Raw genomic sequence first — 14,698 nt, forward strand, 5'->3', positions numbered from 1 at the left:
TTTGCAAACATGCACAGCAGAAGTTTAAAACTTCTTAGGTTCTCAGCTGGAGTAGGGAAATTTTGGCTGCATAAACAACATATATTTCAAGAACGCCCCCCCCCCAAAGAGAATCCTGGGAACAGTGGTTAAGCCCTCAGTGAGCTACAATTCCCAACACCCTTAACAATCTATAGTTCCCAGGATTATTTTGAGGGGCGCGTGCTTTGAATGTATGGCATGTCCACAGGCACTGTTATAGTAACACATTTATGACTTAGTTTTTCTAAAAAGGGATTGGATAAATTCATGGGGGATGGGTTTGTGAACATAGTGTAGTGGGTTGAATGTATGACTAAGACCTGGAAGACTAGGGTTCGAATCCCCACACAACCATGAAACTCATTGAGTAATAATAATAATAATAATAATAATAATAATAATATAGTCATGATGGCCATGTTAAGAGGCAGCCAATCTCCTAAATTCTAAATTAAATGCTTTTGCATTTAATTCATTTTTTTTTAAAAAAAAAACTATTCTTAGCTGCTCAGGAAACTTTTCTTGTTGGGCAGCATAGAAATATTGGAAGGTATTCAAGTAAGTTTTACTCAGAGAAGACACACTGAAATTAGTGGGCCTAACTTAGTCATGCTTGTTGATTTGAGTGGGCCTCCTTTGACCAAAACTTAGTTGAATATCACACAATGGATTGTCTCCAATGTTAGTCCTACTCTGAGTAGGCCCATTGACATTAATGGGCATGATTAATGGGTCCATAAATTTCTGTAGATCTACTAACTGTTGCTGTTGTTATTATAAATCTCATTTATGAATCACTTCCACTGTGGCATCTCAATGCAATTTAAAATATAACACCATGTGTACATCAGTCGCTTGTATGAAAAGAGTTAACAACAATTGTATCTAAAAACAATTAGCAAAGCAATTATAAATACAAAAACAGTTTAAAACAGCAACACGTAATAAAATCAGTTCAAATCCAAGATAGATACCCACTGGTGTAAAGATTTTTGAAGTCATAGATCCATCTAGCTCAGTATTGTCTACGCCAGGCTTCCTCAACCTCGGCTCTCCAGATGTTTTGAGACTACAGTTCCCATCAGCCCTGACCACTGGTCCTGCTAGCTAGGGATCATGGGAGTTGTAGGCCAAAAACATCTGGAGGGCCAAGGCTGAGGAAGACTGGTCTACACGGAGTTGTATAATCCGAGGCATCATTGCATCAAGGAGAGTCCATTGAGTTGAGATTCCTGCATTGCAGGGGGTTGAACTACCTGGAGATACCAGGGATTGAACCTGGGACTTTCTGCATGCCAAGCAGAAGTTCTGCCACTGAGCTACAGCCCTTCCCATAAATAAACCAGTGGGTTGCCAAGCTTCTCTCACTATTTGGGCATCATTTATGTGTTGTTGTTACTGTTGTTCCCACCCCTGGTGCTCAGATCGCACTGGCTTCTACGAAAAATACGGGGTCATCCGCGACATCCACCAGAACCACCTCACTGAGATCTTAATGTTCCTTGCCATGGAGCTCCCAGCAAATATCAGCAGCTCCGAAGACGTCATCCGGAGCAAGTTGCAGGCTTTCACGTCGCTCCAGAGCCCAGAGATAACCAGCGCCGTCATTGGCCAGTACGTGGCATACAACAGCCATGTGAGGGAGGAGCTTCAAAAGGGGCAGGACTACTTCAGCAGGACTCCAACCTTCGCAGGTAAGTCCAGTGGGGGTAAGCGTGGCCAAGTGCAAAAGTTGGAAAACACCTTCCCCAGGTGCAAAAGAGGACGGGGCTCTGGTACTTTTAATAGCTGCTTGCCTGTTAAGCGTCACTTAGTGGAATTCCCTGTTAAAGGTGCACGAGCCCTTCTCCACCCCCCAGTAATTTTTGTATCTAAAATAAAAGATACAAAAAATTAATATCAATTAACAGCAACAACCCCACCCCCTAACAAAAGCCCCCGGGCCTAAGCTATATGCCAGTCCAAGAGTCTGTTCAGCAGCCTCAGCTTTTGTAGCTGGAGTCAGTCAGGCCAGTTGGGGAAAGCCCACTGAGTCAGGGAGCAGGTCTTCCAGGACTCACAACCAAGACAGTTGTGATGTAACAATAATAACAACACTTCTGCATCTTTTGTTTCAGGTGTGCTGGTTCACCTGGACAACCTCCGCTGGGAAGGGGTCCCTTTCATCCTCGCCTCCGGGAAAGTCCTGGATGAACGGATCAGCTATGTACGCATCCTCTTCAAGAACCGGGCCTACTGCACCCAGAACGAAACGATGTGGGACCCTGAGAGCAGCCAGTGCAAGCCCAGGCAGATCATCTTCCACATCGGCCAGGGAGAGCTGAACTCGCCCGCCATCCTGGTCAGCCGCAACCTCTTCAAGCCCACCATGCCGGACAGCGGCTGGAAGGAAGTCCACGACCACCCCCAGCTGCGCATCTTTGGACAGCCCCTCTCTGATTACTACGTCTACGTCCCTGTAGCAGAGAGGGACGCCTACTCAGTCCTGATCTCCAGGATCTACTCTGGCAAGAAAGAGTCCTTCATCACTGTGGAGAACCTGCTGGCATCCTGGGCATTTTGGACGCCTCTGCTGGACGGGTTGTCTAGCCAGGTCCCGCGTTTGTACCCAGGGGGGCGGGAGAACGAGCAGCTCCTGGATTTTGAGATGGTGGGCAGGGAAGTGTCTTTCGTGGCAAAAGAGACCATTGAACTGATGGACGCGAGGGACGAACAAACTCCGGACAAGTACAAGACGATCCAGTCCAGGTTTCGGCAAAGCCAGCTGATCACCGCTTGGTCGGAGGACCTGATCAACCGGCTGGCATCAGACATAGAAGCGGCGGCGGCAAGTGCCGTCCTGAGGTCCGGGGAGTTCCACATGGCGCTCTCGGGAGGGTCGAGCCCCCTGGCTTTGTTCCGGCAGTTGGCTACGCGTCACTACAGCTTCCCATGGAGGCAGACCCACCTGTGGCTGGTGGATGAGCGCTGCGTCCCTCTTACCGACCTGGAGTCCAATTTCGGCACCCTGCATGAGCAGCTGCTCCGCCACGTCCGAGTCCCCTACTTCAACATCCACCCCATGCCGGTGCACCTCAACCGGAGGCTCTGCGTGGAAGAGGACAAGGGCCCCGAGCTGTACGCCAACGAGATCGCCGCCCTGGTGACCAACTCCAGCTTTGACCTGGTGCTGCTGGGGGTGGGTGCCGACGGGCACACGGCCTCGCTCTTCCCGCACTCGCCCGTGGGCCTCGAGGGGAGCCAGGGCGTGGTGTTCACCGAGAGCCCGGTCAAGCCGCACCAGCGCATGACCCTCACCTTGCCGCTCATCAACAAGGCCAAGCGGGTGTCGGTGCTGGTGATGGGGAAGGGCAAGCATGACATTGTGACGGTAGTCAGCAGGGTGGGGCACGAACCCAAGAAATGGCCCGTCTCCGGAGTCAGCCCCAGCTCTGGCCAGATAGCATGGTACGTGGACTATGAGGCACTGCTTGGATGATGCCCCAGTAGCGCTGCCTTCACCTCCTCCTCCTCGCCCTTTGCCTGTCTTGGCATTCAGGATATCGGACAGCTGTTGCAGCTACTTCTGTCTTCAGGAAAATTCTTCTGTCTGGTGGCAGGGAGTTCCACTGGCTTTTAATGAGACTGTATTTTTATTTTATTTTTTAAAGAAAGATCTGCAGACCAAGGCCTGTCTGATAACCTGCTGCTTCTGACAACAGCTGGCCTTATTTCACCACTGGCCCGCAAACTTAAAAGCAGGATGTGACAGGCCCTTCAGGTATGTCCCTAATGTGCTACACTGCCACCGTGCACAGAGGATCCATTTAGACATCATGGCTCATAGCCCTTGATCGACCCATTCTACTCTATGGGATTTGTCTAATCCTGTTTTGTTTGGATTTTTAAAGCTGTCTGTGCTGATGCCTGTTCCCACATCTTGTGGCTGTGAGTTCCGTCGGTTAACGATTGGGACCTGTGAGCTTATGAGTGGTGGCTTTAAGAGCCGAGAGGTCCTCCTGGCTCTTTCTTCTGCCATGCTCAGGTCTCTTCACTGCTGTGTGCCTCACTTTCCCCTCTCCTCTAGAGGAAAAGGAGGGGGGGTCTTATAAATGATCTGCCTCTCACAAATGCCCTAAAACATCCACAGTGGAAGTCTTTGCTTAAAAAGCCCTTTGGAAATTTGTAGGTTTTGGCTCCTGGTAAATGGCTCCAAGGTGCCTCTCTCCATATATATAAATTTATAAATATATGAAATTTATAAATATATAAAATTTATAAATATACAAAAGATAGTGTGTGTTTGTGTGTGTGTGCGCGCGCGCGCGCGCGTGTGGGTGTGAGAATACACACTGCGCTGGTATACACACATACCCACAACTCCTCTTCTGAATAACTCATGCAAAGGGAACCGATATGCAAATTCATGAACTTCTTTTGCACAACCTGAGATCTCAATTTGCACTGAGCAACTCCTCCTGCAGAGTATTAAAACTCCAGCCGTCCCAAAAACCTGTGAAAGTTGGATTGCAGCCTGATCCAGGGAGGAGGAAAGCTTTCCTACGCCTGATAATTTTAGTGTCCTTAGGTGAGCCTAGCTCAATGCTGCATTGAGGTGCTAGCCTAGGGGATTTTCTCATCCCTTTGCAGGGTGGTGGATGTCAAAGCCAGTTCCTAGCATCAAAGCAGAATGGCAAAAAGAGGAAAGACGACTAGATTCTGCCACAAGGTGGTGCTGTTACATGTGTTTTCCACTTTTTCTTGTTAAGAGTTTCTTTTAAACTAGGCTTAAAAAAACCCAGTGGTTTTCAAAGTCTGTTTTGTGTTCCTACTGATTTTCCCATAAAATGTGGCATAGGACTGCATGAATGTAAACCGCAGCCACACCATACATTCCTACATCGCAGGGGGTTGTACTAGATGACCCTTAGTGTCCCCTCTAACTCTGCAACTCTATGATTTACACAGCACACGGTCCCTCTAAAATCCTGGAAACGCTAGGTTAAATATCAGAACTACAATTCCCAGCACCTTTAACAAATGGCAGTACCCAGGATTTTTGAGGAGAAGCCATGGAATCATAGAGTTGGAAGAGATTTCAAGAGTCACGTAGCTCAATCCCTTGCAAGGCAGGAATCTCAACATGCGGTCCCCCATCCAATCTGAAACCATACCAGCTTTGCAAATGTGCTGCAGTTTTATTGCTGCACCACTAGGAATTGTGCTTCAGAACTGTGATGTGGAAACGACCTGAGTATGTAAAAGCAACCACTGTCCACTTTCAGTGAAGCCCATGTTCCCTCCCTTTCTTCAGGAGTCTGGTTGAAAAAGAGGCAGAGCAGTGGTTCATACAGAGATGCGACAGGCAGCCCCCCTTGTAAGCCCCTCTCTGTGGCAGCAGTGATGGGATAAAGCAATCCCATCATGGCAGATGTACCTACCTACACAGGCTGGCCTTTTTTCTCTCCCCCAGAACAGTATATCATACAGAGATGCAGCAGGAAACCTCCTCTGAAGCCACCTGCTCTGGGATTACTCTTTGATTAATTCAGTTTTTCCACGTCAAAGTTTGGGAATTACTGCTTTAGTATAAGAGATGTGTCTTCTATAAATACTATCAAGCTCTGTGGGGATTTGAACAGAGGCTCTTCAGATTTCCTGCAGCAAGCCAGCTGCAGCTTTGACTACTACTGCTGTATTTAAACATTTACGGGGTAGGAATGCCCTCTACAATTGCTTAGATGACACAATTTTTACTATGTATCATTTAAAAAGTTGTTTTTGTAAGTGAACACTGGAAATAAAACTTTTTTAATTTTATAAATGATTTTTTTAATAGAAATAAAAGTCTCACCCTTGTAATAAGTAGAGAAAAATGTTTTAAATGTAATTATATTTTGATATTTGTTCCTTTGCTTGTTTGTTCGCCTGTTTCCTTGGTTAATATCCTGCCTTTCATCGGTTCCACTGATCATAGGGTGGGTTACATCTTAACCAGGGATGTATCTGTCTGTTTTGGTTCTCTCAATTTACAATTTTTCCAATCAATTCAGTTCACATTTCTGCAGCAGTTTGCAATTTTTTTAAATCCTCAAGAAAATCCATCAACATTTTAGTGTGAATTTCTCCTTAAAAAATATTTTTGTGTGCAATTTCACCCAATATACAGTCGTACCTAGGAAGTCGGACAGCATCCATTCCAGAAGTTTGTTCGACTTCCAAAACATTCAGAAACCAAAGTATTGCTCCTGCAGCCAATTGGAAGCCCCGTTGGACATTCGGGTTCCAAAGAACGTTCACAAACTGGAACACTCACTTCCGGGTTTGCGGCATTCGGGAGCCAAAATGTCCGAGTACCAAGGTGTTTGGGATCCAAGGTACAACTGTACATTTTTTTGGAAAGTGATTTTCCCCAAATTAATGCATCATTGTGGGTTACTTTCACTAAATATGTGCATTTTAATGCAAACTTTAGCCTATTTAAAACATTCTGAAAATAATGAAAATCAATTAGAACTTCCGCGTGTCTGGAGAGGCTCCCCTAAACAAAAATGTTTTTAGCATAAGCCTATAGATTCAAATGACAAAAAAGAGAGATTCTGGCTAAACATTGGGAAGAACTTTCTGACAGTAGGAGTTGCGGGGGGTTGGACTAGATGACCCTTGGTGGTATCTTCCAGCTCTAGAATTCTTCTGTTCTATGAGTAACCTGGCTGAAGGCCCCTCTCTTAAGGGAACCATGCTGGTGTTGAAACAGCCTGGGGAACCCAAGCCACTAACAAAAAGCTCACTCAGCGCTTTCACTTTGATGGCTTTCCCACAGCCACGGCGTCTGGGAGTTGTGTTTTGTTATGGGTGTTTTTTCCATCACTGGTGTTTTGACTGAATATGTAATTTTTTTCTGATTGTGTTTTGTTATGGGTATTTTTTCCATCACCGAGGTTTTGACTGAATATGTAATTTTTTTCTGATTGTGCAAATATATGCATTTTATGTGTGCATTGATAAAAACCATTTAAAAAGGGGTGCAGAGTGCTGAGGGTTGAAAAGAGAGCCCTATTCCCCAACATAGACTCAGAGATTTGTAGGCAGCGGCTTCCACCAAGATCTTGTGACAGCTCTGAGAGATCTCACTGGAAGCTGCCACCATGCAACCCTAGTAAGCAAGGCTTGGGAAGGGGTGTGTAGCACCTTCCTGTTTTTCCTCATGGGGCGGTGCCCAAAGGTCATCCAATCTAGCCCCCTGCAGTGCAGAGATCACAGGTGACAGATGGCCAGCCAACCTCTGCTTAAAAACCTCCAGTGAAGGAGAGTTCTGAGGGAGTTTGTTCTGCTATTAAACCCTCAAAGTGCTACAGTCCCCGAGTATTAACAGTCAGTCCCTGTGGGAACTGTGGGAATTGCAGCTCTGTTAAGAGGAATAGCGGGTCTCCTCTGCTAACCACTCTCGGCACTCTTAGTAAATGACACTTCCCAGGATTCTTTGGGGGAGGCCATGACTGCTTAAAACTTGAGTCATGTGACCTGTCAGCTGGTTTTCAGGCCTTACAAAGTCACAGCTTCCCTCAAAGAATCCTGGGAACTGTGGTTTGCTAAGGATTCTGGGAGTTATTGTTGTTGTTTAGTCATGTCTGACTCTTTGTGACCCCATGGACCAGAGCATGCCAGGCCCTCCTGTCTTCCACTGCCTCCTGAAGTTTGGTCAAACTCATGCTGGTAGTTTCGAGAACACTGTCCAACCATGGGAGTTATTAGGAGAGCCCTATTCCCCTCCCAGAGTTCCTTGATGGTTAAACCACGTTGAGAGTTGTATTTGTGAGGGTGGGGAAAGGGGTCAACTCTCAGCACTTTTAACAGCCTCCCAGAATTTGGGGGGGCGGGGCGGGAACCATGGTTGTTTAAAATGTTTAAATGTATAGTGCAGATGGAGCCCTATTCTAGCAACTGGGAAGGTCAGAGGGATCCCAGCTGTTCTGAGATAGCATTCTAGGAAAAGTCTGGGCCGAATGAGCTTTTGTTTTCCCGTCAGCCCAGTGACTGGCCTCCTCCCCTCCACACTCAAGCTGCTGTTCTTATCTGTGCCCATGCGCTGAGGACCCACAGGGGCACAATAACACAGCAATGCTCTCTGATGTCATGCCCCTAGCGGACTGGAGAACAGCAAATGCATCCCCTTTTTATGGTGCAACCAGAGCAATCAATCTCTTGTCTCCTTGAACAGAATGGCCTGGTCAGCCCCCCAGCTGCTTCATCCAAAGATAAAAGCAAAATATTCTCCCCACAACCCACTCTTCTGACAACATAAACCAAGGGAAAAGAATGTCCAAGGCTGATGTGCAGAAGGGCGTTCTCCCAACTGTGATGTCAAGGGATGTCAACAGGCCAGCGTGACCCAGCGGGAAGGATGCAAGAGGCACTGCGCTACCGGTTGTGATCACCAGGTGGCGCCACTTGAAAAAACTAAGGTCTTCAAGAGAGACCATTGGTCCTGCTGGCTCAGTGTTGTCTGCGTTGAGGGTCACCCCCATGATCATTCTGCTTGCCCATTTCTGAACTTTTCCAACTCTACAATATCCATTTTGAGTTGAGGCAACCAGAACTGTGAACAGTATTCCAAATGCAGTTGCACCACAGATTTGCGAAATGTCATTTTTATTTTCTGTTCCTTTCCTAATGATCCGTAGCATGGAATTTGCCTTTTTCACGGGCTGCCATTACTGATATTTGTAAACCACGCTGAGAGCCTTTTTCCTTCCCTAGCAGAAGAGCAGAAAAGAACATGCTTTTACAGGAATGAAGAATAAACAAGATTGCAGAGGGCTAGAGTCTTTAAAAAGACATTTTAACTCAATACAGTGGTATCTTGGGTTAAGAACTTAATTCGTTCTGGAGGTCCATTCTTAACCTGAAACTGTTCTTAACCTGAAGCACCACTTTAGCTAATGAGGCCTCCTGTTGCTGCCGCGCCGCTGGAACACAATTTCTGTTCTCATCCTGAAGCAAAATTCTTAACCTGAGGTACTATTTCTGGGTTAGCGGAGTCTGTAACCTGAAGTGTCTGTAATCCGAGGTACCACTGTACCTGCATAGGCTTGTGCAAATCGACATGCACAGACAGCTGGGTGGATTTTATGAGCTGAATAATGTCACCTGTTCCTTGCTTTCCTGCATGTCAAGTAATTCAGTGCTATGTAAGTTTGCTTTCTTTTGGCCAAGGCTTTAAAAGCTTTTGTTGTTGTTGTAAAATTTGCTATACATACAACTTTGCAAGTCGCCAAAGCCTGCACACAGAGTATTTGGCTCTCCCACACTTCAACTGCTGATTGTCACATATCCTTGCACCCTCCTCTCTGACAGGGTTGCCACTTTCCCCAAACTCTGATGGGCAGCTCATTCCAAAACAGAGAGATCCCCAGTTATCAGGAGACCATCTCCCACCCACTAGCTCCTATTGATGGAAACATCAGTCAACCCCACCCCGGCTATTAACCTCCAGTCTTTGTAGCAAGGAAATGGTATGCCACCATGTAACTGTCTATGAAAAACCAGAGGTTCGATTACCAGAGGAAGGTGGAAATCAAGACACACTCTGGAAATGATGCTTTCTGATCAGGATGCTCTGCCCTGTAAGGAGCCATCAATCCTAAACGTGCTTACTCAATAATAAGTGTTACTGAGCCTGACACCTTCTTTCAGTGTGATATGGATTGTAGCCTAAATCTCAAGATGCAAGAGGCCTTGCCTCTGATTTCTCATTCATGATTGAAATTTACCGTACTATGCATGAAATTAGAGGCACTCTCTTATTCCTTTTCTATGTTCTGGAGTTGAGTCTCCCTGTCTGACAGCTAGTTTTAAACCTAGTGTTCCACTAGCATCTGGTTCTTTGAGATATACTGAGATATACTGAGATAGACTTTGCTTAGCTTTCAGAGCTGTGCAGTTGTTTATTACATTTATATTCCCTTTCTTCCAATGAGCTCAAGGTGGCACACTTGTGTCTTCCCCCTTTCCTACTTTTTATCCTCACCACAACCCTGTGAGGTGGTTTATGTTGAGAGCAACTGTCCCTGTCTTTTCCAAGGAGAACTAAAAGAGTGCTCTTCCCTCACCCGCCTCCTGGTCTGCTTTTCGGTACCAGAGCTAAGCACCAGCAAATGCAAAAAGACTATCGTACCTCTGAGCACATGCAGAATGCATCTGAATCACCACAGTTTTTTCTCCTGGCCTACAGAATTGTTGAACCTGGGACTTTCTGTGTTCAAAGCTAATGCTGAGCTAAGGTCTTCCCTTGGAAGTAAACCTCATTTGAACGCAGAGATACTTTTACCCCCGTGTAAACATGGCTAAGGGTGTGTTGTAAACTTACCTGAGCATCGAGTGCCATTGACTTCCATAGAATTTACTCTCAGGGAAGTGTGCATCATTGGATCTCAACCTCCTTGTCTATACTGTATATAGCTGACCTGTACATAAATGCTGTATTGATTACAGTGGTACCTTGGGTTACAGACGCTTCAGGTTACACACACCGCTAACCCAGAAATATTACCTTGGGTTAAGAACGTTGCTTCAGGATGAGAACAGAAATTGTGCTCTGGCGGCGCGGCAGCAGCAGGGGGCCTCATTAGCTAAAGTGGTGCTTCAGGTTAAGAACAGTTTCAGGTTAAGAACAGACCTCCGGAACAAATTGAGTACTTAACCCGAGGTACCACTGTATAAAGAATTTGCTCCCAAGAAAAGCATGCACTGAACTGCATTGTAGCCTTGCTGCCTATGGGTTCGATCCTCAACTGCCCATCATCGAGTTTAGTGGCACTTACACTCGGATAAGCATGCTTTGCAATTGTGCTAAGTAGCTGATATACTCAGAGTAGACTCATTGAAATTAATGGTGCTGAGGCAGCATTGTGTAGTGGTTAGAGTGTTGAACTAGGACACCGAAGACCAGCTGCTGCCTCACAACCTAACCTACCTCACAGCATTATTGTGGGGATGAAATGGGGGACACACAACCATCTACACCACCTTGAGCTCCTTGGAGGAAAAGGTAGGCTATAAATGCAGTAAATAAAGAAGCCGATGCCATGAATTTCAACGGGCATACTCTTGAGTAGAAGTTACTTGGATCCGATCTTAAGACTGCAACCCAATCTGCATTGGTAACTTGGAGGCAAGTTCCACGAAAAAGCGACAGAGGGGCTTACTCCCGAGTAAACCGGCTTAGTTCTGTGAACCTACCTTGAGCGCCTACATTCCTAAAACCTTTATTCCCACGTAAGGGTGTGCCCTTTCGGATGACTTCGACGGTGACTACGGCGATTATTATTATCGATCTCATTTAAAAAATCGTTTCCCACGGAGCATCTCATCAAAGCAATTAAGCTCGCCACGCAAGAATGCCATCCAGAAAACAGTTAATTACTATCAATTTCCTCTGTGAATCGTTTCCCACGGAACATCTCAGACCAGTTGTTTCCGCCACAAAAACACCTCGACGGCAATTGCATCTCTGAAAAAAACAAACTGGAACTATTTGCACAGAATGAAAACAACAGCAACAATCGCCCACGCCAGAGATGGACAGCGTGGCGCCCACCCGATATTACTCGGTTCCCCGAACGCCTAGCGGTACCCCAGCGGGTTGCATGCCCAGTAGTCAGGGACGGTGGGAGTTGTAGTCCCAATCAGTGGCGTAGCGTGGGGGGTGCAGGGGGTGCCGGCCGCACCGGGCGCAACATCTGGGGATTAGGGTTAGGGGCCGCAAATCCATGGGTTAGGGGGCACAAATCCACGGGTTAAGGGGCGCAAATTACTCGCCTTGCCCCGGGTGCTGACAACCCACGCTACGCCACTGGTCCCAATATACCCCTGGAGTATGCACTCCTAGTCCTTTATTCTATCCCACCTTTTTCTCCCAAAGTGCTAAAGTAGGATGGCATGGCTCTTCCTCCAACCCCCCATTTAATCTCCACAACAACCCTGCAGAGAGGCAGTGGCCGGTCCAAGGTCCAGTAAGCTTCATGGCCAAGTGGGGGATTTTGAACCCAGCCCCCCCCCAGCTCCTAGTCCTGGGAACTGTAGTTTCCCTCGGAGTTACAACTCACAGCACCCTTAACAAACTACAGTTCCCAGTGGGTGTTGTTGTTGTTTTTTTTTTTTTTTTGGAAGGGAGCCATGTGCTTTCAGTGTCCTTGATTTATTTTACTCATTTATCACATTTCTGCCCCACCTTTTCCTCCCAAGGAGCTCAAATTGGCCTATATGCGTCTTACCCAGTGGGCCTCATGGCCGAGGGGGCCGGATTTGAACCCCGGACTCTAACCAGTGCACCGCACTGCCTTTCATAGGCCGGGATTGCTTCAACATATGCTGCAATTCCCAGCTGACGCGAAAAGATGAACTCGTGCGGTTCCCATAGGAGTTTTACTCCCGGGGAAGGAAACGTGCGTGTATTGCATCGCTGGGATCCAGTCCTTTGCAATCGCCCGGCCCCTCCCCTCCTGCGCCCTGCCCTCTTGGTCTCCTTTAAGAGGAGGAGCTGGGCCGGGCAGCTGGGTGGTTATTTGGAGCCCATGTGACGCGACGCTGCTCGGCTTCTTAGTAGCGGAGACTCTGGCCTGGCGTCGGATTCAAGGCGGGGAGCGCTGGGAGTGAAGGCGATCCGAGAGACCCGGGGCTTCGCTGCCGCCTTCGTCGTCCACGGAGTTTGCAACCCACCCCGAGGTACATGCTCCGAGCTCGTGTGCATGCAAGCACACACACAGAGAGAGATTTGCAATATTGCTCGCAAGACTCTTTGGCCGCTTTGTTCAGGGTAGGAGGAGGAAAAAGAACCCAACTGTCCTGCAACCAGAGAGTTGACGAGAAGCCTTATTTTGCAACCCCCGCCAACAAAACCTCTGATCCATGAGCAGGCTTCGGGAGGAATAATAATAAAAAAAGATCTACCTCGGAATGGTGTGCCCCGGATTTGTTGGGAGGTAAGACCGGAAAGTGGTGGGATATATCCGCGAAAGGGAGTTGTGTTTTCCCCCCTACCCCTCCCTGTTCCTGTAAACTTGGAGTCTCTTGATTCGGAGTCGCTGCCCCTTTAGCTGCGTGTGAATGCAGATCCTCTCCGGATCAATGGATTCGCTGAATGTTTGACTCGCCCTGATGTTGTTGTAAGGGTCTGAAAGCTCTTTAGCAAAATAAAAATGCCCTTTTGGTTATTTCTTTGCTTTTCAAATGGCATAATGTTGAGACAGCAGTCTTGGGCACACTTCCTGGACTCTTAAAGTCCTGTCCGTGTGTCTTTTTTACTAAGTAAGTAAAGGATCGTTGTATGAATCATTTTGCAGAAAGAAGTGTGGGATGATTTTGGAGCTGACAAACCCTGGGATGGCCTTATGCATGTTCCAAAAAGTTGAGCAAATTGGCGATTTGGTGTGTGTGTGTTTGTTAAAAGCCAGGAAAAACATTTATTTCTTCCTACTCATGGCTGCCTGTATAACCGATACCTGAAAGCACTTCTAGGAACTTGGGAGCAGCTGCTTTCTTCTAAGTCAGATCTTTGCTCAGTATTGTCTACTCTGGCTGGCAGCTGTTCCTCTAGGGCTTCTGTCTTCCCATCCCCGCCTGGAGAGGCTGAGAATTGTACCTGTGGCATGCAGAGCCGTGTTCTCCCGCTGAGCCACAGTTCTTCACATTGGGAGTTTTGATTCCCATTGATCATAAACTCTCCCATTGAAATTGTAATCAGAAAGGGCATGGCTGGCAGCTGGACGTGTAGTTTTTATTAGATCTTAGCACGACTAGAAGTGGCAGCGCTTTCACAGATATTTCAGGCATTCTCAAGGTCTCTTAAAACAGTTGCTCTTACAGAAGCAAACTTGACTCTCAGATGCTCATGTGGGCACTTTCCCCCCTTTCTGCCCGCTCGATCTTCCCATCAACCTTGCAAGGTAGGCCTCTGGGGAGCCACCATTCGCACCGGTGTCTGGTTTCTGCATCCTATCTGGAACTGGCCTCCTTGAGAAAACACTTCTGAAAAAGCATTTGGTGCCATCGTCATGTTTCCCAGACCCTGGGAACCTTCCAAACTTCGGATGCTTTTCCATTCTCTCTGTACATCTGGAGAATGACTTGCCCCAGGCCACCCACCAAGCCACTGGGCTGAGCTGGGGATCCAGGTGCCCTGCTGCTGAATCCCTATAGAAAGGGGCTCGGAAATATCTCCGTGGGCTTTGCTTGTTTGGGGCAGGAGTGGAGTGAAGGGAGGAGAAGAACCAGCATTTGAGAAGTTGGAGCCTGCCTGATTGCTTTTGCAAAAGCGTTTGCTGTTACCCAGGAGCACCAGATGTTTTTGTTTAGACCGCAGCTCCCATCAGCCTGGGGCCTGTTCTTCTGCATCCTTTACCTGTGTCCCAAATTGAGCTCATGGGGCAGCTGTGTAGCTTGGTGGCAGAGCACATGCTTTTCATGCAGAAAGTCCCACTTTCAACCCCTTGTCTCTCCAGGCAGGCCTGGGAGAGACTCTCTGTTGGAAATCCTGGTAAGCTGCTGCCAGTCAGTGCAGGCAGTGCTAAGCTAGGTCCTGACTTCTCCCAGCAGTTCTGCGAGACAGAGAGGTTGCAGTGAGCGATTTGCCTGCTCTTGCGCCCTTTATGACACCCCCCCCCCCGGCTTTGCTTCTTTCTTTGAAGTGTTTCGGGGC

The 14,698-nt window shown here is 47.4% G+C and overlaps 2 protein-coding genes across 5 annotated transcripts in view; both read left to right on the forward strand.

Annotated features, from left to right (window-relative positions):
- H6PD (hexose-6-phosphate dehydrogenase/glucose 1-dehydrogenase) overlaps positions 1-5,824 on the forward strand; it is a 158,244-nt gene extending 152,420 nt beyond the window's left edge. For all 3 annotated transcript variants that reach the window (XM_081201489.1, XM_081201487.1, XM_081201488.1), the window contains 2 exons: positions 1,446-1,715; positions 2,139-5,824. In XM_081201489.1, coding sequence (XP_081057615.1) covers positions 1,446-1,715; positions 2,139-3,499 — 1,631 coding nt within the window. In that variant the 3' untranslated portion in view covers positions 3,500-5,824. The remainder of the gene's footprint in view (positions 1-1,445; positions 1,716-2,138) is intronic.
- A 6,766-nt stretch (positions 5,825-12,590) lies between these two features.
- Positions 12,591-14,698, forward strand: part of SPSB1 (splA/ryanodine receptor domain and SOCS box containing 1) — a 38,632-nt gene continuing 36,524 nt past the window's right edge. The window contains exon 1 of one of the 2 annotated variants that reach the window (XM_081201699.1): positions 12,591-12,726. The gene's annotated coding sequence lies outside the window, so the exon portion shown is untranslated. Of the gene's footprint in view, positions 12,984-14,698 lie in introns of both variants that reach the window. The other variant, XM_081201698.1, reaches the window with a different exon arrangement.

Source organism: Podarcis bocagei, assembly GCF_964188305.1.
Source record: "Podarcis bocagei genome assembly, chromosome: 7".
Lineage (NCBI taxonomy): Eukaryota > Metazoa > Chordata > Lepidosauria > Squamata > Lacertidae > Podarcis > Podarcis bocagei.